General features: G+C 41.7%; 1 protein-coding gene across 3 annotated transcripts; it reads left to right on the forward strand.

Moving 5' to 3' along the window:
- Nucleotides 1-130: 130 nt before the first annotated feature.
- Nucleotides 131-23225, forward strand: MINPP1 (multiple inositol-polyphosphate phosphatase 1; the record flags this gene model as incomplete). 3 transcript variants are annotated; one of them, XR_014618612.1, is made up of 6 exons in its annotated part: nucleotides 131-677; nucleotides 803-991; nucleotides 1778-1875; nucleotides 3723-3856; nucleotides 19230-20309; nucleotides 21183-23225. XR_014618612.1 is itself a non-coding variant. In XM_084290244.1 (5 exons), 5 exons carry the CDS (start codon nucleotides 131-133, stop codon nucleotides 19627-19629), a joined length of 1368 nt encoding a protein of 455 aa, XP_084146370.1. In that variant the 3' UTR covers nucleotides 19630-23225. The 3 variants fall into 3 exon arrangements, 1 of the variants encoding a protein (XP_084146370.1); XR_014618613.1 differs by having other exon boundaries at nucleotides 21188-23225; XM_084290244.1 differs by having other exon boundaries at nucleotides 19230-23225.
- Between the last annotated feature and the right edge of the window lie 802 nt (nucleotides 23226-24027).

Below are 24027 nucleotides of genomic sequence, written 5' to 3' on the forward strand. Positions count from 1 at the left end.
AAAACAATACTTTTCTGTCTTGGACTGAGACTTCAGATATTCTTGCCCATCTCAAGACCGGAGGGCGAGGGGAAGGCGAGAGGCGGCAGCCGCCCGCCCGCCTGCTCCTCCTCTTCCTGCAGCCGCCGCCATGGCGCCGCGCCGCGCTGCCGCCTGCCTCCTGCCGCTGCTGGTGGCCGCGGCGGCGAGCGCGGGGCTGGGCGGCTACTTCGGCACCAAGTCGCGCTACGAGGAGGTGAACCCGCACCTGGCAGAGGACCCGCTGTCCCTGGGGCCCGTCGCCGCCGGGGCGCGGCTGCCCGCCGCCTGCGCCCCGCTGCAGCTGCGCGCCCTGCTCCGCCACGGCACCCGCTACCCGACGGCCGGGCAGATCCGCCGCCTGGCCGAGCTGCACGGCCGCCTCCGCCGCCGCCCGGCCGCCGCCGACGCCGCTTGCCCCGCCGCCGCCGCCCTGGCCGCCTGGCAGATGTGGTACGAGGAGAGTCTCGACGGGCGGCTGGCGCCGCAGGGCCGCCGCGACATGGAGCACCTGGCCCGCCGTCTGGCCGCCCGCTTCCCCGCGCTCTTCGCCGCCCGCCGCCGCCTGGCGCTGGCCAGCAGCTCCAAGCACCGCTGCCTGCAGAGCGGCGCCGCCTTCCGCCGCGGCCTCGGGCCGTCCCTCAGCCTAGGCGGCGACGGTGAGCCGAGGGGACCCCGGCCCCCGAGGGGGCAGCGGCCCCCCGCTACTCCAGCGCGGCCTACCCTTCCCTGGTTGCTTGCCGGGGGAAGGAGCGCGGCGCTGAGCACGGGTTTTTGCTTTCAGAGTCGGAGATCGAGGTGAACGATGCCTTGATGAGGTTTTTCGATCACTGCGACAAGTTCATCGCCTTGGTGGAGGAGAACGATACGGCAATGCACCAAGTGAATGCCTTCAAAGAGGGGCCTGAGATGAGGAAGGTTTTGGAAAAGGTAGCAAGTGCCTTGTGTTTGCCAGTGGAGGAGTTAAACGCAGGTAACGAGTGCCTGTTTCATGTAAATACAAGGCTAAGTCCAAATTCCAACGTGCTTTGTAGTTATGCAGAGTAGGTAACTTTAAATAGGCGCTAAACTAGTCTAGATGCAGTCATGAGGAATGAAATGCATGAGGTGTACAAAATATATGTCAGTCTTACAACAGGGAATGCTTGTTAGCCAACAGTCAAAACACCTTTCAAAATATCTGTATTACTATGGTACAGGTGATACCATCTTTACCTTTGTCTTAAGGGATATAATGCTATGTTTTTAGCTTCTTTTGTAAAACATATTACAATTCAAACACACAAATAACCCATGGGACAGGTGGACCTGTACATCCACATAGCACCTTCGCTTGTCTGGAAAAGAAGTGCCAGGTTTCCCTCAGGTTAAATGTTGGGGGAGCCCTCAGAAGTAGGCACACTGCTCTCCTTTCCAACTTCCCCCTAAAGACTCAATCCCAAAGCTCTGCAGCACTCTGCTATGTAAACTCAGCTACTAATGCCAACATTGAGTAGTGGTAGCCAAAGACTGCTCTGCATTAAGCAGACACTTTCCACCCACTCTTGCATTTTTTGTGGTGATAAGGACACACCAGCAATCAACACCTATAGCATGTACATCGGCAGGCGTGCAGCGCTAGGTTTGGAATGTGCTCTGTTTGTTCCCCCCTTCTGCCAAATGTGACGTGAAGACTTGCAGCTTGAATTTGTTAGTTCTTTGAAGTTGCTAGTTCTGTAGTGGTGGTTTATGTTTTGCGGGTTTCTTGGATTTATTGCAGATCTTGTTCAAGTGGCTTTTCTCACCTGCTCATATGAGTTGGCCATAAAAAATGTGACCTCCCCATGGTGTTCGCTCTTCAGTGAAGAGGATGCCAAGGTAGGTGCTGAATGTAGAGGGGAGAAAGATTTGAGAAGCCTTCGAAAGATGTCTTAATGTTCAGATATGATCCTTTGCAAAGTCAGAAGTTGTAAGTTCTGTGCCCCTTGTTCTTCAACCTATTGAAGAGCTTCTTTGGTCTACAAAGAACTCTGGATCAATCTAACAGTAGGACTGAAATACCCTTCTTCATTCCAACTTAAATACTGGTGCAGCTTTGATTCATCCTGATTAAAATGTTTTGTTTTGTTTTGTTTTGTTTTTCCCATTGCACTTAATTCATATAATGCCTTTTTTCCCGTAACACCTGAAATGCTGTGGACAACTGTGTTTTGCATATAATACTTTCATATGATAAAATGCCTCGATTCTAGAGGACAGCAAATGAGGTCTTAGAGATCCTCTAAGACTTCTTTTTAGTTGGTTTTGGTGACCATCAGATCTCTAAACCTAATGCCTGTCAATAAAGCTTGTAGAACTTGGATAAATATGAATTGCTTTGGATTCCCCTTTTTGAAAAAAAAGTATCCAGTTACTTTCTAGAGTTCTTTGGGTCAAGAGAGATGGGGATTAAGGGCGATGATGTTTATTTAGCACTCCAGAACATGTGGTAAAGTCCCTGCAGAGGCTCTAAAGTAAGCTTAGCAGCCCTGGAGAAGAGGGAGGACCTCTGCATAGAGAGATGTGAGGTAGACGTAAGGGTGGGCAACAGAGTCAGGAATTAAGTGGCCACCTCTCAAAAAGGAGGTGTGTTAGCATGGACTTGTGCTGAGACCTGTCCCATTCACTATTTCTATAAGTAAATTAGGAGAGAGGTGGGAAAATTTGCTGATTAAAGAGAGTTACTTGGGTTATTAAGAATATGGGGTGTTTGAAAAGCTTTGCAGATGGACCCTGCAAGGTTGAATTGCCCAGCAGTACAGTGACAGATGGTGTTCAGTGTAAAATGATGAATGGGATAAGAAGATAAATCTTTGTTTAGGTGGCAGGTACTCAGATTAAGTTTTTGCCACTTAGAAGTGAAATTTTGGTGCTGAAAATCTGCTAAATACATGAAAATGGTAGGTCAGCTACAATGGAGTTAATGAATAAAAATTAAAAAGAATTTTAGTGCTTATAAGAAAGGGAATAGAGAAAAACAAGGAGAGCTTCATGTGCTCTTACGTAAATCTAAGATGCAGTTCTGTCTTGAGATGTATATGGTTTTGGTCTCCCACATCTCAAAAAGGACAGAATATCACAAACTACTTAAGCAATGGAGTTGTTTCCATTTGAAGAATGATTAACTAAGCTGAGGATCTTTGACCTTCATAAAATTTTCAACTGCAAATCAGAAATGCTACAGTGGTGGAAAGGGATTGTCTTGTCATGTACAGTAACTAAAAGGTAACAAACAAAGCTAGTAGCAGGAGGTTCCAAAGGTTCCAATTAAACTTTTTTTTTTCCACATTTAGAAGCCAATCTGCAGGATACTGTTAAGGCTAAAACTTGATATGTTGAAAAGGGAAATTGTGCTGCTGTGGGGGAGAATCTACTGAAGTCTATTAAATTTCTAGAAAGTCCTGGGCTAAAAATTACTACAGTGTGGGGAAACGTGTGTACCATTTTCCCTAGCCATGATTCTGAGTAGGGTTGTATACAAGATGCTGAATCTGGTGGCTCTTTGGTCTGATCCATTGTGTCAGGTTTCATGCAGAAACACTTTGAGCTGGAACCTCGTTTTTTTTTTTTATTTTATTTTTCAAAGAATTGTTTATTTCATGTAGTGTGCAGTAGCGTCATTGTTCTATGCTGTGTTTTTTTCTACTTTGTGCAATAGTAAAAATTTGTGAACTGTGTAACTTCAGGTACTGGAATACTTGAATGACCTGAAGCAATACTGGAAGAGAGGATATGGCTATGACATCAATAGTCGCTCCAGCTGCATTTTATTCCAAGATATCTTCCAGCAGTTGGACAAAGCGGTGGAAGAGAGCAGAAGGTAAATTAAAAAAAAAAAAAAAGGCCTTTTGTGTTGACTGCAAGCTTTCTGTGATCAACCCTGAGTTGAATTTAATGCAAATAGAAGTAAAACATTTCCAAACGTAATGACATTAGGAGAGTTTGGTTTATGAGAATTTGTAATAGAGGAAATAAAATGCTTAATAGAGCAGTATTACTGTAAAGGGTATATATATTTTTTCTTCCACTGATGTTCTTGTGCACAACAGATTTATTTCAATATTTTAACCTATTGATCTGAACAGGCCTCCAAGGGACAGCCAATTACTGTGTCTGACAACATATTCTTTGTGTTGTGCACAGTTTGAGGAGAGGCCATTGAGTTAAAACAATGAACTTTCTGTTCAAAAAATCTTCATTAAAACCCATTTGTGGTGCAAATGGGAGGACTCTGAGTTGGAAAAAGTCCCCATGATATATCCTGTTTTCTTGTTATTTAAACTCTTTGGCGTGAAAATCTTTCTTTCTTTCTACGTGTGTTTGATTTGAGTCTCTTGCACTATTAAAGCTTTCTGTTCAGATTAAAAATAAATAATTAGACCAAAGCAGTCCAAACACTTGGTGACTCTAGAGCAGAACCACTGGTTGCAGAATCCACAAGTCTTGATCTATAACAGCAAACCAGCCTTTGTCATGCCTACTTCTTTGTAACTACAGAAGGGCAAACTTCAGGTGGTATACTCAGTGCCTTGTAGAAACAGGAGAAGGACTCTTCAGTCCTGAAGTTGTTGTAAATACCTTAAAGATACCACAAGCAAGTGTCTTCAAAGGATGGTGGTCTGACAAAGTGGTTTGTATTCATGTAGTTACATGATTTGGCAACAGTCATCCTGTGTCAGTGGAGGATGAATAGCAGTGGTACTCCTTCCTCTAAGTTGTGCAGCCCTCGAAAAAGCCTTTCTAGTGCCATGGGTGTAACTGCTTGTACGCTTCCTTAGGAATTAAAGATGTGATGCCTGTGCTGTTTTTGTATATTGTTTAGTCCTATCAGCTGGTATCAGTCAGCAGTAGCGATCTGATGTGGCATGGAGAAAACAGCATAGAAAAGAAAGGCTTCAATTACAGTTTGAGATGTTTATGTCACAGAATTACCTGCATTTGCTTTCACATGCCAGTAATACATTTTTTGAGGTCTGCTTTAGGTTTAAATACAGTGCATTCATATGAGAATTAATTTACAACCTGTGTGAATGCTTGTGATTCAAACAAAGGAATTACAAATTCATAGCTTAGTGATCAACCATGTGAATTAGTACCTCAGTAGGTAACTGTGGAAATGTTTACCAAGGTACGTAAAATCGAGCACATGATATCAAGATTGTATAAATATTGTACCTTTAAATAGTTTGTAGGAATCAATGTATGAGTAACTGTAACTTAAAATAAGCAAATTCAGCTTTGAATTGCAAATATTAGTTATACGCAGCAGAAGTTCTTGCATTCCTAGCATCCTTGGGACTTTACTTCTAAATTTAGTATATTAAAGTAGATCTACATAATACCCAGGAGAAAAATACTATTTTTTAATATATATTTCAGAAAGCAAAGCATGAGTCACTGATGTTTGAGGATGAATGTATGTATTTTTTTGCTTGATAACACTTTAGAAAGCACTTTCTTTCCTTTCAGTTGTCAGATTGAAATTACAAGTAGCATTGACATTTTGGAGTAGAGGAATGATCCATACAGTTATGGATTCTCCCTCCTTGGAGGTCCTCAAAGGCCACCGTGGCACAGTCCTGGGCAAGCTGCTCTGGGTTTTCTGTGATGCTGATCATTTCACAGCAGAGAGGACTGCAAAGTTGTGTTCCTTCAGATGTTTGCCAACTGAGGATCCAAGTTAGATGTAAGCAGTGATAGAAGAACCATGTATTAAGTCAGCTGAAGTGTAATTCTCAAACTCATGCTTGGCTTTTTTGCTGTGCTTCCATGCTGGATACAGAGAGATGCACTATGTTCATCACCAGAGTGTGGAGTTGCAGGAATGTGGAAGTCATGCTTTATACACAGCATGGTTTCTTTGATCTAAAGCGGAGTTCTTTCTCAGAAAAACAAACCAAATACTATCTATCTTAATTACTTTCTGGCATTCAGGTGGAAAATCCGACTGAGGTGTCCTTTTTAACAGAGCATCAGCTTAGTAAAGCGGGAATTAAAAATGTGCCTTTTGAGATCTAGATGCAGGCGTTTTCAGTGCTAGCATCCATGTTGGTTCCTTGATCCTGCTCTGATGAGCACCAGGAAGGGGCTGTCCACAGCTAGAAGTGAGGGCTGAGGAGGGCAGCACGTAGCCCTCTACCTTTCTGAATCAGTGCTGTGCTGCACACCAGCCAGCACAAAGGAGACAACCCTGTTCATTTTGCCATGAACGGGTTAAAATGTGGCAGTTGAAAGCATGAAATAAGGTTGGTTTTGGGGACTAGTTGCTGTGGGGGAAAGGTGGGCAGCAGGAAGTGGCTGGGGATGGCAATCCCCCTGCAGCCAAGCTGGCTTAAGACATTGTGCTGTCAAATGATTGTGCTGGCATTTGGAAATCCAAGGCTGTCAGAGTCAGTGATTCCTCTTGTTTTGATAGTGGTAGAGTCAAAGCCGTGGTTATTTTAGATTGCCCTTTGAATAAACCTTCCCTGCATCCTTTTTTCAGCCTACTAGGGAGATAAATAAAAAATGCATTAGGCCGCAGGTCATTAGCATCCAACTGTGAACAGATTGACAGGCACGCTGCTGTGATTGCCTCTGTTGTATGCTGTGTCTATGCCTCTATGAAGACAGAAAATAAGAACTGGGAATAAGAAGATGAAGTGCAGGTTAAAAGAAAAGCAGACAAGCAAAACCCTCAAGACCCTTCCGCCTTTCTGAAAAGTGAAAAATAACTTCTTAACATAGCTTGACTCATGTGAGGAGAACAATAAGTTTTGTTTGCTTTTAGTGTATTTACTCCTTGAACACTGACAGACTTCAATCCTTAAATTACAGTGGCTATTTAGAAAGTAGCTGTGTGCGTTTTAACTGTGTATGTGATATCTGTTAGGTTAATAATATTAATATTTAAAAAAAAGGTTGTAGTTGACAAAATTCAAATCTGCACTTGTGATTTATTGAGCAGTAGATTAGCAGTCCCTAAGTTACAAGAGCAGAACCTGGGGGAAGAGCAGGCAGCGTACTAAAGGACAGAGATAGTTTCCTCCTGCCTTTCAACTTTGGCTGCACAAGCTCCTTTACAGCATGTCAGTCTCTTTGTTGTGTTTCTGCCCCAGAGGGAAGAAGGTAGAGAGTTCATATGTGTGTAATGAATAGGAACCCTAAAAATCTTGCAAAATCCAAAGCTTGGCGAGCAGTCTGTTTACTGCGTCCCTTCCAAAGTGGTAACTGAAAACTTCCACAGTGCCTTATACAGAAGGAGCGTGTAGCCCCATCCCACGACATTAGGTGGCAGTCTTAAAGCACTGAAGACTTGATCTGAATTGGATAGCCTGTGCACTTAAAATTATAATTATGTTCTCTGCCACAGCCAATGGAGAACAGCTTGTATCTCTCGTGGTCTAAGAGTAGAGGTGCAATTAATGCTTTTTCACCTAAGGAAAGAGACTTATCCAGGATCCTGCAGCAATTTGAGAGTACAGCTGAGAACAAGAAACAACACAAATGAAAAATATGCCTGTATTTTTAACAGTAGAAAATACTTGGTTGTGCTGGTTGCTTTTTATTTTTAGCGGTACAGTGCAACAGGTTAAATACATCTGCAGCAGTTTATTACTCAGAAAAAGAACCTGTGTGGTGATGAAATGTTGTCTCATTTAGCTGTGTCAAACACCGATTTTAGCTCTGTTTTGTTCTGCAACTGTAAGGATAATTTGACTTCCAGAACCTTGTCTTTGCTCCAGCTTCTCCCGTCTTTCTGAAAAGTTTAATTTGGGCTATCCAGAAGCAGAAGGGGAAGCATTTCTGTTCCAGCAAAAAGTTAGAGCATCTGAACTTGCCAGTCTGCTCTAGTTTTGTCAGTGGAGAATGGTGCTGGCAGCTCCGCATTTTATTGCATACTTCAAATACTTACATGTATTTTTAGTAGTTTTGTCCTGTTTTCATTCCTAGTTACAGCTGAATTAAAGAGTTTCCACTGTTTCTTCTGTGAAGCTTTTCTTGACCTTGCAATCTGATTGTTCACCAGCCTTCAAGTTATTTGCCTAATTTGTCACATTGTTAAAGCTCACTCTTCTTTCTTCTGGAGAAAACATCTGCTGGTGATTAGTCTACCCTTAAGAAAATGATGAAAATCTCTCCAATTTTCAAGATTTTGACTATAAGACCATCAGAGGGTTGGCATTTGCTGAGCCACCTGAGTTACAACTTCAGTGTCTTGGACTTGAATGTCTAGTGTCATTTCAGATGCATAGGGTTATCTGACTTTTATCCTACTTGCCAGCCTTTTAGGGATACTTTTTATGTGAAGGTATCTGCAGTACTAATAAATATCTGTGGTTAATAAGTCCCACCATCAATTTGCAGTGAAAAAGTTTTGGACATTTGAGGATCTTTAATATCATATATATTCCAAGAGAATAGTTGTTTTAAACCACCAGTAGTCTCCACTGTGTAGGTCGTGCTGTGCAGCAAGGTGGCTATGAAGGCTGTGAAAGGGATTTTCACTGTAGACTTACTCTTGTCAACTGTCCCCATCTGGCGTGCCACTGGAAAGATACTGCAGCACCTGTTGGAGCTTAGGAGCTGGGGCCTGACACTGTGTTTACTGATAGTTGTACTAGTGATCACCTACTGTCAGCACACTCATGCAGGGACCCTATTCTTCTGCATCCTCAGTAGCAATAAAATGTAAATATCCAATAAAGGTTAATTCTTTGGTAGAAAACATGTTTTCCTCGAGACCTTACCAGCATTGTAATAGGGTCTTCCAGGATGACATTCCTCCATGCCTCTTTGCCTGTCTGTAAGGAAATGTAGTAGTCACGTTTCTAGGGTGAGGTCAGGGGCTCTATTCCTTAAAAATCATCTTAATTAAAAAAGAAAAAAGTATCATAGGAGTTGACTGTAACTTTAAACCAGGTGAGTTGTACTGAAATGGCATAGTTGAGCAGTTGTCCAAGTCCATAAAGCACTTCATTTTTGTGAAGAGAGAATAGCTGAATTCTTCCCAAGCCTGCCTGTTACAGATAAAAAAAAAAAAATAAATCAGGCTACGCAATTATGTGGCAAAGAAGCCCATGGGATAATATTCTTCCCTAACCTGTTGTTTTCTCCCCACTTCTGGAGCCTTATTGAAAGTGTCCCTACTCCTCATTATAAGTAGAAGGTGTTGTACCTGCAAAACTGCCAGGTAGCAATGCATATGTTCATGCCCACTTGCTGTTGTGCTGCAGAGTAAGAATCTGTGCAAGGCTGCTCTAAACCAGACAGTGTTTTTTTGAAGTTATTTGTTCAGTTTGCCAGAGATCTGGTTCTGGGACAGGCTTTGTCAATGGTATAAAGAAGAGCAATCGGTGAGTAGCTCTTTGCCTTGGAAGAAGCTTTGAGTTCTTTGTGGCACATCTGTGGGCCCCAGCATGTCTCCAACCAGTGAAGAGCAGCATCTGGAGACCCACACCCTTTAGGATATGTGCAGAACGTCAAAATAGTAATTAGGAGAGAAGCATTTTGTTGCTGTTGCTTTGGAGCATTCCTTAAGTGTTTGATACGTTCTCACTTCAGCATCAGTTCTGCAAGTTCTGGATAGTTAAAGGCCAAAACTTGTTAAGATTTTCCCTCCTAGCATGGTGCTGATGCTAGGAATAACTGTACCCTGAATCTCTTCTATACCTGTTGATTGCCCCAGCAACTTTTCAATCTGTTAGCCAAGCTTCACGGTAGTGAAGTGTGAGTACTTCACAGCAGTGAAGGTGTGAGTACTGCTCCGCCAATAGGACCAGTGCATGTTGGTGAGATATCAGTGTTTTGGTACTTGCTGCAATATGAAGCTGCTAATCTTAGACAAATGTAGCAACCACAATAGTTACACAATTGAGCAAGGGTGGGTTTGAAAAGTTGGTTGTGGTATACTTTGCATATCAAAGAATCACCCAGGTTGGAAGAGACCTCCAAGATCACCTAGCCCAACCTCTGACCTAACACTAACAAATCTTCCACTAAACCATATCCCTAAGCTCTACATCTAAATGTCTTTTCAAGACCTCCAGGGATGGTGACTCCACCACCACTTCCCTGGGCAGCCCATTCTAATGCCTAGCAACCCTTTCGGAAAAGAAGTTCTTCCTAACATCCAACCTAAACCTCCCCTGGTGCAACTTCAGCCCATTGCCCCCCACCACGCTTCCCCCCTCTCCCCCCCCCCCCCGAAAAGAATGAAGCACTCACACAACCCCTGAGAATCGGAAAGAGCTGTTTATTGCCGGGACATCTTGCAGGCAAGCCTGTGGGATGTCTGTGGTGTTTGGTGGCTCCAAGCTAATGCTTGCGATGGAGCCTGAGCAACAAGTAGGGGGCTTGTCTGCGATGGTGGCCAAAATGCAGGACCGAGCAAATTGCAGCCTCATCTACCTCGTTCCACACATTCCACATGATGTTTTCCAGCTCAGGCTCTAGCGTCTCATCAGTGTAACACAGAATCGTTAAGGTTGGAAAAGACCTTCAAGATCATCTGGTCCAACCACCACCCTGTTACCAGTGTCACCCACTAAACCACGTCCCTATGCATGAGGTCCAACCTTTCCTTGAACTTCCCCAGGGACAGTGATGCTACCATTTCCCTGGGCAACCCATTCCGATGCCTGACTGCTCTTCCTGAGAAGAAATGTCTCCTACTCGTTTTAATTGTTGCAGAGCAGTGCTTACTGAGTCAAGGACTTTCCAGCTTCTCACACTGCCCTGCCAGTGAGGAGGCTGGGGGTGCAGCAGGAGCTGGGAGGGGACAGAAGCAGGACAGCTGACCCCCGCTGGCCAAAGGGGCATTCCATACCATGCTGGACAATTAATGTGGGGTGGCTGGCTGGGGACGGGAGGGGTACCGCCAGCTCAGGGATAGGCTGGGCATCTACTTCTTTCTTCATTTTCTACAGACAACCACAGGCTCACCAATTCTGCTCTGGCAGTTCCTCACTCTTCTAAATGGGTTCTGCTGTGCCATGCTCACATGCCTCTTTGACAGCTCTGCACGTGGTGTTTTCCCAAGCTGCACCATAACCCAGGGCATGGCACTGCATCCACCAGCCGGCTACAGGAACAGCAAGAGCAGCGGTTCACTAGCACCTAATGTAACCACTCCTGGGCCAGAACTAGGTAGCTGCTGGGTAGTTACCAGGAGTTAAGGAACAATTTCTGTAATAGCAACAGCTACCATAACTGGACTTCCTTAGTACTCTGTCTCAGGCTAAGGGCTAAACAGCTGTTGGACAAAGGAAAAGACTTTCATTTCTAGTTTAGTTATATGGGGGTTACGGCATATCCATCCAAAAAAATAATTTAACAAAGCTAGTCCTTTTTGGGCAGAGATCTGCAGACATAATAGAAGAGCTACTAAGAGGTTAGATGAAGTACATTTTCACCACACTTCCGCAAAGAAAAACTTAACTTAATCATTCAAGGGTAAAGTAACCAACAGTCTAACATTTGCAGCAGCATTAGAATGCATTAGCTAGGTCATTTGTGTTTCCTGGTTTTATTAAGTTTTATTACCAGATCATCAGCTGTTCACTAAAGCTGTTTTACACTTTTTCTTCTAGCTTCAGATATTAAATGTATGCCTTTCTTGCTCCAAAAGAGAACCTAAAATACCTGTTACTATCTGTACTCTCCAAATGGATTTCTAAAAGGCTCTTCAAACTGGGGGGTACACTTTCTGGAGCCATCTCAGTGTTTACAGTATGTGGCTAATGCTTCAAAATACTAACCTTTTGCACACATTGCAAAATATTTGGTGGTTTCCTCCAAGACTACCCAGTTTCTAGGTATTTAAATGTGTGTGTATGTGTGTGTGTGTGTATATATATATATATATATATATATCTATGTTTGAACTTAGTTCAAAATTGAAGGTGATCTTTGTAGTTATACCAGGCTGAGCCATAATGTAAACAGATTAATTTAGCAATTTATTGATAGCTTTTATTATTCTCTGTTATTTCCCTCCCTCTCTGGAGGTCAGTTCACTACAGAAATGATAACTTTTCTGTAGTCATCTAGTGGTAAATACTGTGCCTTAATTGCTCCTTTCAGAATTATGATTCAGTATAAACCAATTCAGTATGTGATCTGAAAACCATTATCTGTTCAAAACTGTTTTTTTTTTATAGTATGAATAAGAGGAACAGAACAAAAAGTTTCCATGTATTCAGTAGAAACTATACCTGCATTTAAAAAAACAACAACAACAAAAAAAATAACAAACGTTGCTTGGATCCAAATTGTTCAGTGACTTCTTTCAGTAAGACTCTTGTTTGGCGCTGTGCATTTCTGCAGTGCAGGCTCTCTGCTCTCTGGCTACATCAGCAGGTTCAGGATGTCCTGCAGCATGAGCTGAGGCAGCTGTCGGGTGCAAGATGGCCCTTGCAGAGCCAGCTCAGAGGAGTCGGTGAACACGTACCTTACTAAAACAGAGTTGCTTGACTTGAGAACATGCGTATGTGCTGGGTGACTGCGTTGCTCAAATAAAATGTTCTCTTCACACAACAGCATGGCAGCTCTGCAGGTGGATAGACTGTACAGCTTACGTTAGGGGACCTGAAAAATACTCAGGTCTTTCATTTTCAGAAAACCAAAGAAATGGGATAACATTCACTAATAAAACAAGAATGTCTCTAATAGCTTGGCATTGGCACTTCATACCATATTGCATGTTTGTTTTTTATTGCTTTGTCTTTCAAAGGCATTACTTATGACATGCTTAAGGGGTGCTTTTGAGGAAAGCAGGTGGAGATGCGAAAGTCTCTGTAGGTGCGTGCAGTGTGCTTACAGCATCCCTGTGCCAGGATTTCTGAAGCATGTGAATGGTTGCTGACTTCTCCCAGATCCTGGGGTAGTTCAGAGGACTTCCCCTGGGAAAGCATCTCTTCATCCATCTGCCTGGACCTAGGTATCTAAAGTATTGCTTATGCTTTTCAAATAGTAATCTCAGATTAATTGCCTAATATTTGCATACTCAGAATTGCTCTAAAAAGATAGCTCAGCATTTTTATAGTCATAGCCTTTTATCTAAGGAATTCAACAACAAGCAAAAAAAAAAAACCAAAAAAAACACCTCCTTGGCAACTAACATAAAACTATTTAGCATTGGTATGCTGCTGCTACCATAATGCATTTAATCTCAGGGGTCTTTAAGAAGGTGAGAGGTGAGTTCATTTGGAAAGGAGCATTTGAAACTGCAGAAGGTGTGATGTTAAACACAGTGAAGCTTAGGTAGTTTGGGGTGATTAGCTCTTGTGGAACTAGATATGGGCTGTTGCTGTTTAATGAGGATTTTAAATGAGTTTTGAGTATTCTTGTGAGCTTCTCAAGCTTGCCTTTGCTATGAAGGAGCTCATGTATGTTCTTGCTGGACAAGAAGAAAATGTTCATCATGTCAGTGTTTGTGAGGGCATATTGTGTTGGTACTCATTCAGAAAATGAAGGAGCACAGCAGTCTGTTCTACTGTTTAAGGTGAAGTTTTGACACAGGAGGATGTAATACCATTTAACAGATTTTTCTTCTTCTCCCAACTGGTAATACCACTAAGAGCAACACCTCTGAGTATTTCTGCTGCTTCTGAGTCTCACCACTGCCCCAGCATTCCCTGGTCTCTTCTGTTCACTTGCAGATTTGGGGTTCCTCCTGCTGTTTTTTCCAGAAATAAATCACTGAGGAAGGTGGGAAGGGTGGAGAATTCATCCCGTAGCTGAAAATACAGGGGTTTGAGTCCTCCATCCTCACTTTTGTGTTGGGGTGGAGGTGAGGGCAGAATGTGATCTAAGATTTCTTCTTTAACGGTTGTTAAAACTCTTCTTTGAAGTTACTGGGAGAATTTTTACATGAGGTTTGAAGGTTGGCCAGGTAAGTGTTGCTGCAGGAAATGTTTCTTCTTATCCTGCTATCTCTTGGGGTTTGGGTTGTCTCTAGCCAAAAGTCACTTAGCCAAAAGTGTTTAGGAAAGGAACTTCGCTTAAAAGAAAGGTCATTTCTTCCATATCTAAGGTCCTTGAGTAGTCCTGGAGGAGTAGGAACAATCTAGTGTTGAGGATGGGTGTGCTGAGGCAGAAGATTCAGGGTTAAACCCAAGTCTGCCATGAAGAAGCAGAACTGGAAGTTGCCTGAATGATAAATCCTATATCCATGCTTCTCTACAGGGCTCTTTTTTTTTTCCATGACTAGACTTAGTTTTCAGGATCGTACTGATGAGCGTTCAGTAACTTCTTCATTTTCAGCTGTGGTCAGACTTCAAAGATTACAGCAAGGACAGTTCAGTAGCTGAAGTCCCCACATCTCATGAATGACCTCTGCTCCTGTTCTGCCCAGTGAGAGCTACTTGTGCTCTGCTGGAAGTTCCTTGTAAAATGAATATGAAACCTATCTCCAGCAATTACCTTGAGATAACCTCTAAATATTTTATTGCAAAGTTTTATGTTAAAAAAACAACTTTCCAATTGAAAGTTGGAAAGTTTCAATTGGAAAGTTGTTTCCAATTGAAATTTTGTTGTTTCCAATTGAAAGTTTCAAAGTTGGAGAGTTTTTTTTTTCTACTGGTCGGTGTGCTTTCCCAAGTCATTGACTACTGCAGTAAGGGGGGGAAAAAGTGGCATGGAGTATCATTAGCAGTTACTTGAGTATGATGTCAAGAACTTTGTCTGCCACTGTTAATATTGAGTAATTAATTGTTCATAAAGAATATTGAGTGTGGAGATCTCAGGCCTTCGGTTCAGAATTTTATTAGCTTGTGCTACTGTTTGAATTTATCAGTGTTGCACTGATTGCGTTGTGTGCTCCTGTTTGGACTTTATCAGAAATGTCTGGGCAATAATAACCTTTGCACATGTTCCAAAGAGTCGATCTTTATTGATTTCACTGTAATTAAAAATATTACTGTTTGTGTTTTAACCTTGATGGTGATTTTTATCGTTATCATTAGATAGTATGAAACCTCAGTCTGAACTGGAGTCACGACCACAGAGATTGAACATGGAGTGCTTGAGTAGTCCTAGACAGAAATCAAATATCCAGTGCTGGTGAGAAACCAAGGAGGTTGTCAAGTACGCTGTGTTGAAGAGGCTCTTGAAATCACAGGATAGTATAATATAAGGATTGTATAATATAAGGAAATAGCTTCAATCCTTATAAAAAAAATAGTATGCTGGGATGGCTGTCAATGGGAGAAGTTTGTTTCACCTCCCAAGTGCTGTGACCTTTTAGCATGAGGATTTCAGAAGGTGAAGAGCTGAAATAAAATCTTGAGTCACAGTGAGCATGACTGCCTTGTTTGTTCCATGTTTTGTCTTCGTGAGTTTTTCTTGTTCTTTAAAACTTCACTCTGATGTGTGCAACGATGTGCAAGTATGAATGTTATAACTTGTTTTACTGTTTCGGAAGTGTATGTTTTACTGTTTTGGTTTAAAAAAAATATGAAATGAAACAAGAAGCTACCCACGTTTTTGTGATTTACTCTCATTCTAGAGTTCCTGACAGCGTCAACTGGAAAGTAAAGCCAAATCTTGCTGTAAAGCCAGCATGGCTGGCCACAGCATGAAATGCATTTTTCTTAGCATGTCTGATATTTGGGGATGTGTATGTGTGAAATCCAGTCCTGGTGGAGTCAGCAATGCCTGCATAGTAGTAACACTTGTTTTGGAGGCTTCATCAGCATATGTACATTATTAGTTTCCCTGCTTAGTAAACTCTGAGATAGGAACCACCACACTTAGAAACAGGCACATGCCTAAGGGTGTGCTGCTGGGACACAATGCAGCCATACCAAGTTGCCAGAGCCGTGTGGTATTCACCCAAGAGTGCTAAGAGAAGTGGGACAAAGTGGCTGAAATGACAGCCAGTGTGCAGTGGTTTCAACCAAGAAGCTTCTGGGGACTGGTAGGTGTAATGATTTAAAAACCAATAAATAAAGGGTAAATGAAGAAGCATTTCCAGGAGAGAATCAGAATCATAGGCCAATCTAATGGAAATAACACCTGAGGCTAGCATGAACAGGCACTGTGATGTACTGGAGTAGTGTCAGTATGGTTCTTTGAAAATAAAACATCTTCTGGAGCTCTGGGGAAGGATCAGCAAGCATACCAACAGGGTGACCTGGGAGGTACAGTCTAGATTTCCAAAAAATATTTCAGTGGTTCCCTTACCTAAAGAAATCAAGCAGCCTGGAACTAAGGGAGAAGGTCTTTACATGGGTACAAAAGAAGAATAAAAATGCAAGAAATGGAGGGTAGGGATAGATGATTGATTTTACTGGGAGCGGCAGGTCACTGGTGGAGATATATCTGCAAGGATATCTGGGCCGCTCAGCATGTTGTAAATTACTGGGAAAAAGAGGTGAGAAGTTAAGTGGCATTGCAAATTCAGCACATTTATTCAAGATAAAAACAAGATAAGGCAAATTGTTCTCACTAGGGAGAATTGTAGGAGGATCTTATCAGACCCACTGGACTTGAAAATTGCAGATCTGGCCCAGTCTTCTGACCTGGAAATTGTAGGAGGCCAGATAAATATCCTTCTGTCTTCTCTACACCTGCATTTTTGGTGGCTGTTCTCATTCACTGACTGACAGGAGGGATGTGAATGCATCCTAAAAACTAGTAAGACTTCCCTAGAGATGTGTGTGAAGTGGGGGGATATAAGTGGACTGGTCAAATGAGCAAAAGGAGAGAACAAAGAAAGGAGGAAGAAGGAAGAAGAAAGGTATTGAAGGATACAAAAGCTTTATAAGTTGAAAATGAAGTAGTCAGAGGGGAGAGTCATTAATAAAAAGGGGAAAAATGCAGGCAGGACCTCTGGTTCTGGAGGAGCTGGAAGAGGGGCTCTGGTGAATGGATGCTTTTTCATGTAGCAAAGAGATGGGGTGAAAAACCTTCTGTGGTTGTAACGCTTCTTTTGAATGGGAAACAGGCAGGCTTCTGTATTTTCTTCCTTTTTTTTTTTTTTTTTTGAGAGGCTGTGCCTAAGGGATGAGTACGCGCATAGACATACATATGTGCATGTCTTAAGGAGGATAGGCAGAAGGGTGGCCAGGGAGCAGGGTTGTGCAAAAGTGTGTTTCACACCGCACAAACACTATGGCTCTACTGAGCAGGTCACACGGAGCCCATCCTGAAGTCCTGCCAGTGTGGTCAGAGTTCTTCTCTGCAGGTAAGCCCCCCCCCCCCCCCCGGTTAAACATTTTTCAGTTGCTTCAGGCTTTGGCTCGGAGCAGAGGAAACACCTCTTTTCCAGGCCAATCAAGATGTGCCTCATCTGTGGGTGGACTTCACTGGCAGCTGGTGAGCAGGAGTGCTGCCAAATGTCACCTTTTGTCTCACAAAAGCTAAATGAGTATTTATACATGCTAGAGCCAGCGACCTGGGCTTCCCAGGGCCGCTTGGAGATGGCTCCAAAAAGCCATCATCCTTCTCTGCAGCACAGGGCAGATGTTCATCTTGGCTGATGCTTCCTCGTGCTGCAAGCCAGCTCTTACCTGTCCTTCAGTTGAACAACGTGGAACATCTTGTCTAACAAACTGCCTTTTTGTTAGCCTGTGTTAGTGGTTTGAATCATTGCCTTAACTTGCTGGCCTTTGTCCTAAGGGAGTGGAATCCTTTTGGTGAGCAAGTATTCCCAAGAATCAGCAATAGCAGTAGACTTGCTTATAAATGGCACTAGTAAATTGTGGAGGGAATTTTTTTTTGCCTTCCAGCAGGTAGTATGCTAGCCACCTGTAAACTGAGATACCTTCCAAGGAGTTGAACTGTATTACAGGGAAAAACAATTGGCAGCATGTTGTTAAAGCATGATTCTTGTTTTAGCACGATATGCATTGGTGGTCATTGAGACAGGCAAGAAAAACTCTGTTTCAAGTCCTGTGCCAGTGTTGGTGCACCAGGGAGAAAAGCAGTTTGCGTGTTAAGGCATTTGTTTGCCATGCAGGCAATCAGCAGGTTGTGGTTACGTCAAAGGGAAGTGGGGGTTTACTGTAATTAATCTGCAGATAAGTTTGTGCTTAGGTGTAATTTTCAGCTTGAAACTGAATTGTCACTTACAGTTTATGACAGCAATTGGAAAAGCTTTTACTCCTCAAATCTAGCAAAATCAATTCTAAAACCCTTGAAACTTTCCAGGTCTGAAATGATGATAATCCATGGGCTTCTCTTCACCACAACTAGGACTGATTTAGGAAGAAGCTTATTAAAAAGACTTTAAAAAAAAATGTAATCACTTTAGAACAGTTAAAGAAAAATACCGTGTTTCAGTAATAAATCATTTGTCTTTGTGAATGAGCTGTCTTCATAGTTCATTATGTTTTGTCCTTTGGTTACTTTTTTCATCTCGTTTGCCAGGGAATAACAAAAAAACCCTATTGACTAATTATTCCTATTAAACGCACCTCAGCATCCTAGGAAAAGATGTCAGATTTTAGTCAGGGATTTGTATTAAAGCAAATCTTTTAAACTTGTGCGTATTTGGTTAAAATAAAGTAAAATCTCAGGCAGTTTTTGCAAGCAGCCTGTGATGGGAGAATGGTTACACGTGTTCATAATGGATCTGTGCTAAGGAAATTTTGAGTAACGGGATGTCTTCGAGTCTTCCTATGTGCTGACAGTAGACAGACACTCCAGTCACATCAGATGAAGGGCTAGGTTTGTTTTGCGTGTTAACAAAGCCTTCCAGATTCACTGCCCTTCTCTAAAATCCCTGGTGGGAAGAGGCAGTGCTATTGAAAAACGTATTTCATCACAAACCAGTCTATCAGCTGTATTGTGCTCAAAGGATCTTTCCACACCCAAGAAGAGCACAAGTAACTGGTTTCACACAGGAACTTAGAGCAATATCCTGAGTATATGAGTGCACACCATTAATCTGGCTTTTGCTTTTGTTTCCCATATTTGTATTGCACTCTAACTATATCCTAATTGCATTTATTGCAAATTCCTACATTCTGTGTAAGATCCAATAGCTTAATGTGGGTTAAAACATAGGTTAGAGAGCTCAGGTACTTTTTATTAAAAAGCCTGTAGTGTACTGAAATTCTCGAACAGGTTCTTATCGTGCATTGGAGTAAAACAAGTTCAAAGTCTGCTTCTTTAAGCCTTTGCTGCTGACAGCTGTGGTGTTGGTGTATTTGTTTTGAAGCGCAGGCTCTTGCTGATCCTTTGCTCTTTTTGTTTTTTTCTTTTATTAGTTCAAAACCCATTTCTTCACCTTTGATTGTACAAGTTGGTCATGCAGAGACCCTTCAACCACTGCTTGCTCTTATGGGTTTCTTCAAAGATGACGAGCCTCTCAGGGCAAACAATTACATCAGGCAAGCACATCGGAAATTTCGCACTGGCCAGATTGTGCCTTATGCAGCCAACCTGGTGTTTGTGCTTTACCATTGTGATCAAGTGAAAATCTCTAAAGAGGAGTATCAAGTGCAGATGTTGTTGAATGAAAAGCTGATGCTGTTTCATCACTCAAATGAAACCATCTCTACTTATGCAGACTTCAAGGACTATTACAAGGACATCCTTCAAAACTGTCACTTCAAAGAAGTGTGTGAGTTGCCAAAGGTTAATATTACTGCCATTGACGAACTTTGAGGGAATGAAATGGAGTGGATGTTTTGGAAATCGCTCTCAGTTCTCTTCAACAGAGGTTGTGAACAAGCACTTTTTATGATTTGCTGCTGCTGTGTGGACTTTCTAAACTTGCAGATTTGATAGCTGTTACTTCCCTGGGTTGTCTTGGTCAGCTGAATGCACTGTTTGTTTATTACATAAGCAAAAGTACAAAAGCAAATTCTGTAACAGGAATGTCACTGAGTATTTGTAACAAATGTGATGCAAGATGAAGCGTACCTGTATGTTTATGTGTACGAATAAGTAATTTCCTAGGTCATTCCTCTTATGAATGTGCTGTAGATAGATTTAAGAGCTGAGACAATTTTTTATTTTGTCAGAGCTGAAAGTGCTTGAATTGATTCAGTATTGCTTTGCATTGCTTTGTTTCTTGCTATTGTTCTCCTATGCCAGGCATGAAATAATCCAAATCTGTGAGCTTTTTTGTTCCCTTTCCTGAGCCTCTAGGAGGGAGAGGGTACTAACTCCTCCACAGCCGACCAACTTCTCCCTGGACAGCACCACGTGAACATCTCACTTGGGGACTGAAAGCAGGAAGACTTGCTGTGTTCCTGTGTGCATTATCTGCCTGAAAAAGGCGAATGATTTACAGTTCTTAAAGTCCTCATCGACCCATCCAGCGTAGCAAGTTAGCCAGCAGGGTAAGTAAGTTCTCAACAAGAAGAAGCTGGGGAAGAGAGAGGGAGTGGGAAATAGTCACTTTTCCTTTGAAGTGCTCTGGGATATGCAGCAGTTTTTCTCTCAGCTGTCTTCTGTTTCCTTTTACTTGACACCATCAATTCCTTGTGTTAAATGTTTGGGCTGGGGCATTCAGGGTAGGCTCTGTTAGGGGGTTGAACATCTCGGTCCTCCTCAGATACTGACAGTTTTCTTAGAGCCTCTGGTTGGAAGGGACCTCTGGAGGACTCCAGTCCATCCTGCTTGAAACAGGATTATTGTTAACCCCAAATGTGGGCAAGCTTCTGACTTTGAAAGGTATCTGTCTGAAACTTGACTTCTGCTAGCAGTAAAGCACTGAACCTGGTATCACTTACGTAGGCCTTCTATATTTGATATGCCAGCTTGTTCTTGAAATAAAACTGGTTTTAAGGAAATTAATTGCATAAAGATACTGGTGATCTCTGAGAGTGTCTACACTTAAAGCAGGCTTACTTGCTGCTGAAAAATTGAGGGTATTTTAGAGTACTACAGTACAGCAGAAAAAGGAATGATGAAGATAATTGTCTAGAAATGCCTGAAATAAAAAACGCAAGTCGTTAAAATCCCTTCATTGTCTCTAAGGGAACAGATGGGTGAACAAGCTGTCCCAAAACAAATGAGGGTGTGGTTTTATGGTGCTGGCAGCTCCTGAAGTGACCACTTGCACCCTATAACGAGTGCTCCAGAGCTCAGTCCGTAAAGTGAGGGGTAGTTTGCTTTGTTCACTGGGAAGGGGAGTAAAGGTGTGGGTGGCATAAGCAGTTACAACAGGGTATTGTATGCAATATAAACATTTATACCCTCATTTACTTCAGGGTAGCCTCACCTGCAGAACTGAAAACTTAACTGCTGAAAAAAAGAAAAAAAAGAGAGAGAGAGAGAGGAAGAAACCTGGAGTGGTTCACAATTTAGAATTTAAACTAAGTCTGCAGTGGTTTTTTTTTTTGTTTATTTGTTTGTTTGTTTTGTTTTTTGTTTGTTTGTAATTTCTAGGCTTCTGTCACTTTTTTATGTAGCTGTATTAAACAAAAAAAAAAATCGGAGTTTACGTATCTGTAAGTTATGGAACAATTGAAAACCTGTTTTTTAGAGTATCATTTAACAGTGAAATGATTGTGATGACTTTTTTCATCTGTTTTTGCTGTCATAAGTTAGGGGCTCTCCTTACAGTGTGACAAAGAAACCTGTTTCATTAGTGCACTGACTTCTATGGAGACCGTGGTTCTGCTCACTGAAGATACTCACAAAAAATGGTGAATACTTTAGCATAAATAAATGGTAAAATACTTGTGTATTTTAGCTCTGTGGATCTGTTTCTGAAATAGGTGAATGGCTAGGGAGGAAATCAGTACTTAAACACAAGTAGGAATATAGGTCAGGATAATTGTCGGCAGCAGCATAAAGGTTTTACTGCTGTTTTATATCAGCTTTATGTGTCTCCTTTTTAGCATGATCCTGCTTTGAGACTGAGTCAATTGATCATAAGAGGCATCTGCCACAGTAATTTTAAACTTTATTGTGAGACAATGTTTGAGGCAAGTGACAAAGAATAAACCTTGTTTAAAGGCAGTAAAGTTTGGTAAATAGCAGATGCAAGATTGAGAAAATTCACCTTTGAACAATTTTTTGTGGGTGAGTCATCCTATTCTATGATGAGTCATGATAAGAACAGAAGGGTTGAAAGCCTGACTGCTGGAGACGAATGGAAGATTTACCTTTGTCTGTTTCGTGTTGGATTGATTTTACCCATCGTATTTGTTAAAAGATAAGGCTGCCTTCTTTGCAGAGGAAGAATACATTACCGTCTTTTTTTTTTTATCATGTGCCAGACAAGGTGGAAGAACCAAATAATCCCTTCTGTAGTGAAACATCATTTGCTTCTGCATAAAAGTTGATAGTATGATAAATAAATATTGGGCAAAGGGACTTCATGGATGGCTCTTCAGAGGCTGTTCCCTATTTTGCCTAGGAGTACAGGTCCACTGTATCTCTTGCTGATGATGTATCTTCAGTGGCTATCACCAATTAATTGAGGAGAAATGTGCCATTTGGTTTGTATGGGTCTGTATTTACAGGCTGCACTGACTCACTCATCTGGCATAACTAGAGGCTGGATGTGGAAACTTGGCACAATCGTAGCAACAGGAGTGTTTGGACCTGTGTATATGTGCTAGGCACTTGTCCATATGACTAATTCTCACTGCTAGGGATGTTCTCACTTCAGGATGACCTTGTTATTAAAGAAAAGAAAAAAAAAAGCAAAACACACACACACAGAGTAAAACAACCAAAAATACGTGTGTATTTCCTCCTAAAAAGGAAAACTAAAACAGATCGAAGTATTTCCCTAAAGTTGGCACTAGTTCAGTGAGCAGGGTGTGAAGAGGCTACCACATCCAATGGCACTGCAAGTGACCACATCCTGAAAAAGCCCTGCATGGAAAATGATGCTTTCTCTTCCCTCATGCATCTCTGACAGAACACCTCATCTCAGTCCTCCAGTGAAGACTCCATTTGTAACTTTAGTCAAACTGGAACCTTTCATGTATGAGAAATACTGACAGTGTTCTTGGACACTGGCATTGAATACATTTGAAATATATTTAATTTTGCTATGTCTAAAGCTTTACTAATGTTTCTGGCAAACTCATTTTTCCTTTTTTTAAAGTACCGTTACTGTAATTCTGGAAAGCATGGAGCTGCCTAATCGCTGTACGTGACATGAATTTGTGATAATGTGGGACTAACTGGATGCATTTTGAGAACTCGGTTTGGATTTTTAGTGATGTGAAATAAAACTGCACACTTTCTTCATCTGTTTTATCAGCAATAATAATAATGCGATCTGTATCATCGTGGCTGTGTTGTGCTTCAAATACATTTGGTAAGTCACTATTACTTGCACTGGTGTCTCTGGTTATTTTGAATCTTCACATTGTTGAGTGATTACTGTTAAAATATCTTCATTGGCTTTTTACTTCCTCATTTTGAGGTGAGTAAAAACTAGCTCTCGTTTCCTGGAGTCCTGATTTAAAAAAAAAATGCGATAGCTTCCTGACAAGCTTTTCATATATATTACTGTACTGTGCAAAATGTGTAGAAATGTCTTGTGTTTTGAAGTACAGTGAACATTACACACATTTTTGTGCTGTCCAGAATCTGCTGCAGTACTATTTTTCTAGACATTATGACCTACTCGATAAGAAATCGAAGCTGTTGATTTGATAAAGAATTGCAAACATACATCATGCGGTACTTTCTAGCCTGTCCTTTCTTGTAGGTATTTAGCAACAGATCCTTATTATTGATATCCATTAGTTACTTAATTTGTTAATTCTCTGATTAGCTGTACATAAAAATGAAGCTTTGCCTGCAGTGCTCATGTACTGAGGATGCAACACTTTCATAAACGTGCTGTGACTGGACTGGCATAATCTTTGACCAAGGACTCTTTCTTCATTTCTCAGAAGTATTAGCATGTAAGACAGTTTGAAATAGAAAACAATTGAAGCTGTTTTGTTTAAAATACCTGTATAGTCATAGGAACAGATATAAAGTGACTCTAAACATGTCTGACTTGCTTTTCAGAAAAGAAAATCAGAAACACCCCCCTACAGACTGTCTTTTATTAAAAAAAAAAAAAAAAAAAAAAAAGAAAAA

This window comes from Netta rufina (genome assembly GCF_964035555.1).
Source record: "Netta rufina genome assembly, chromosome: 7".
Classification (NCBI taxonomy): Eukaryota; Metazoa; Chordata; class Aves; order Anseriformes; family Anatidae; genus Netta; species Netta rufina.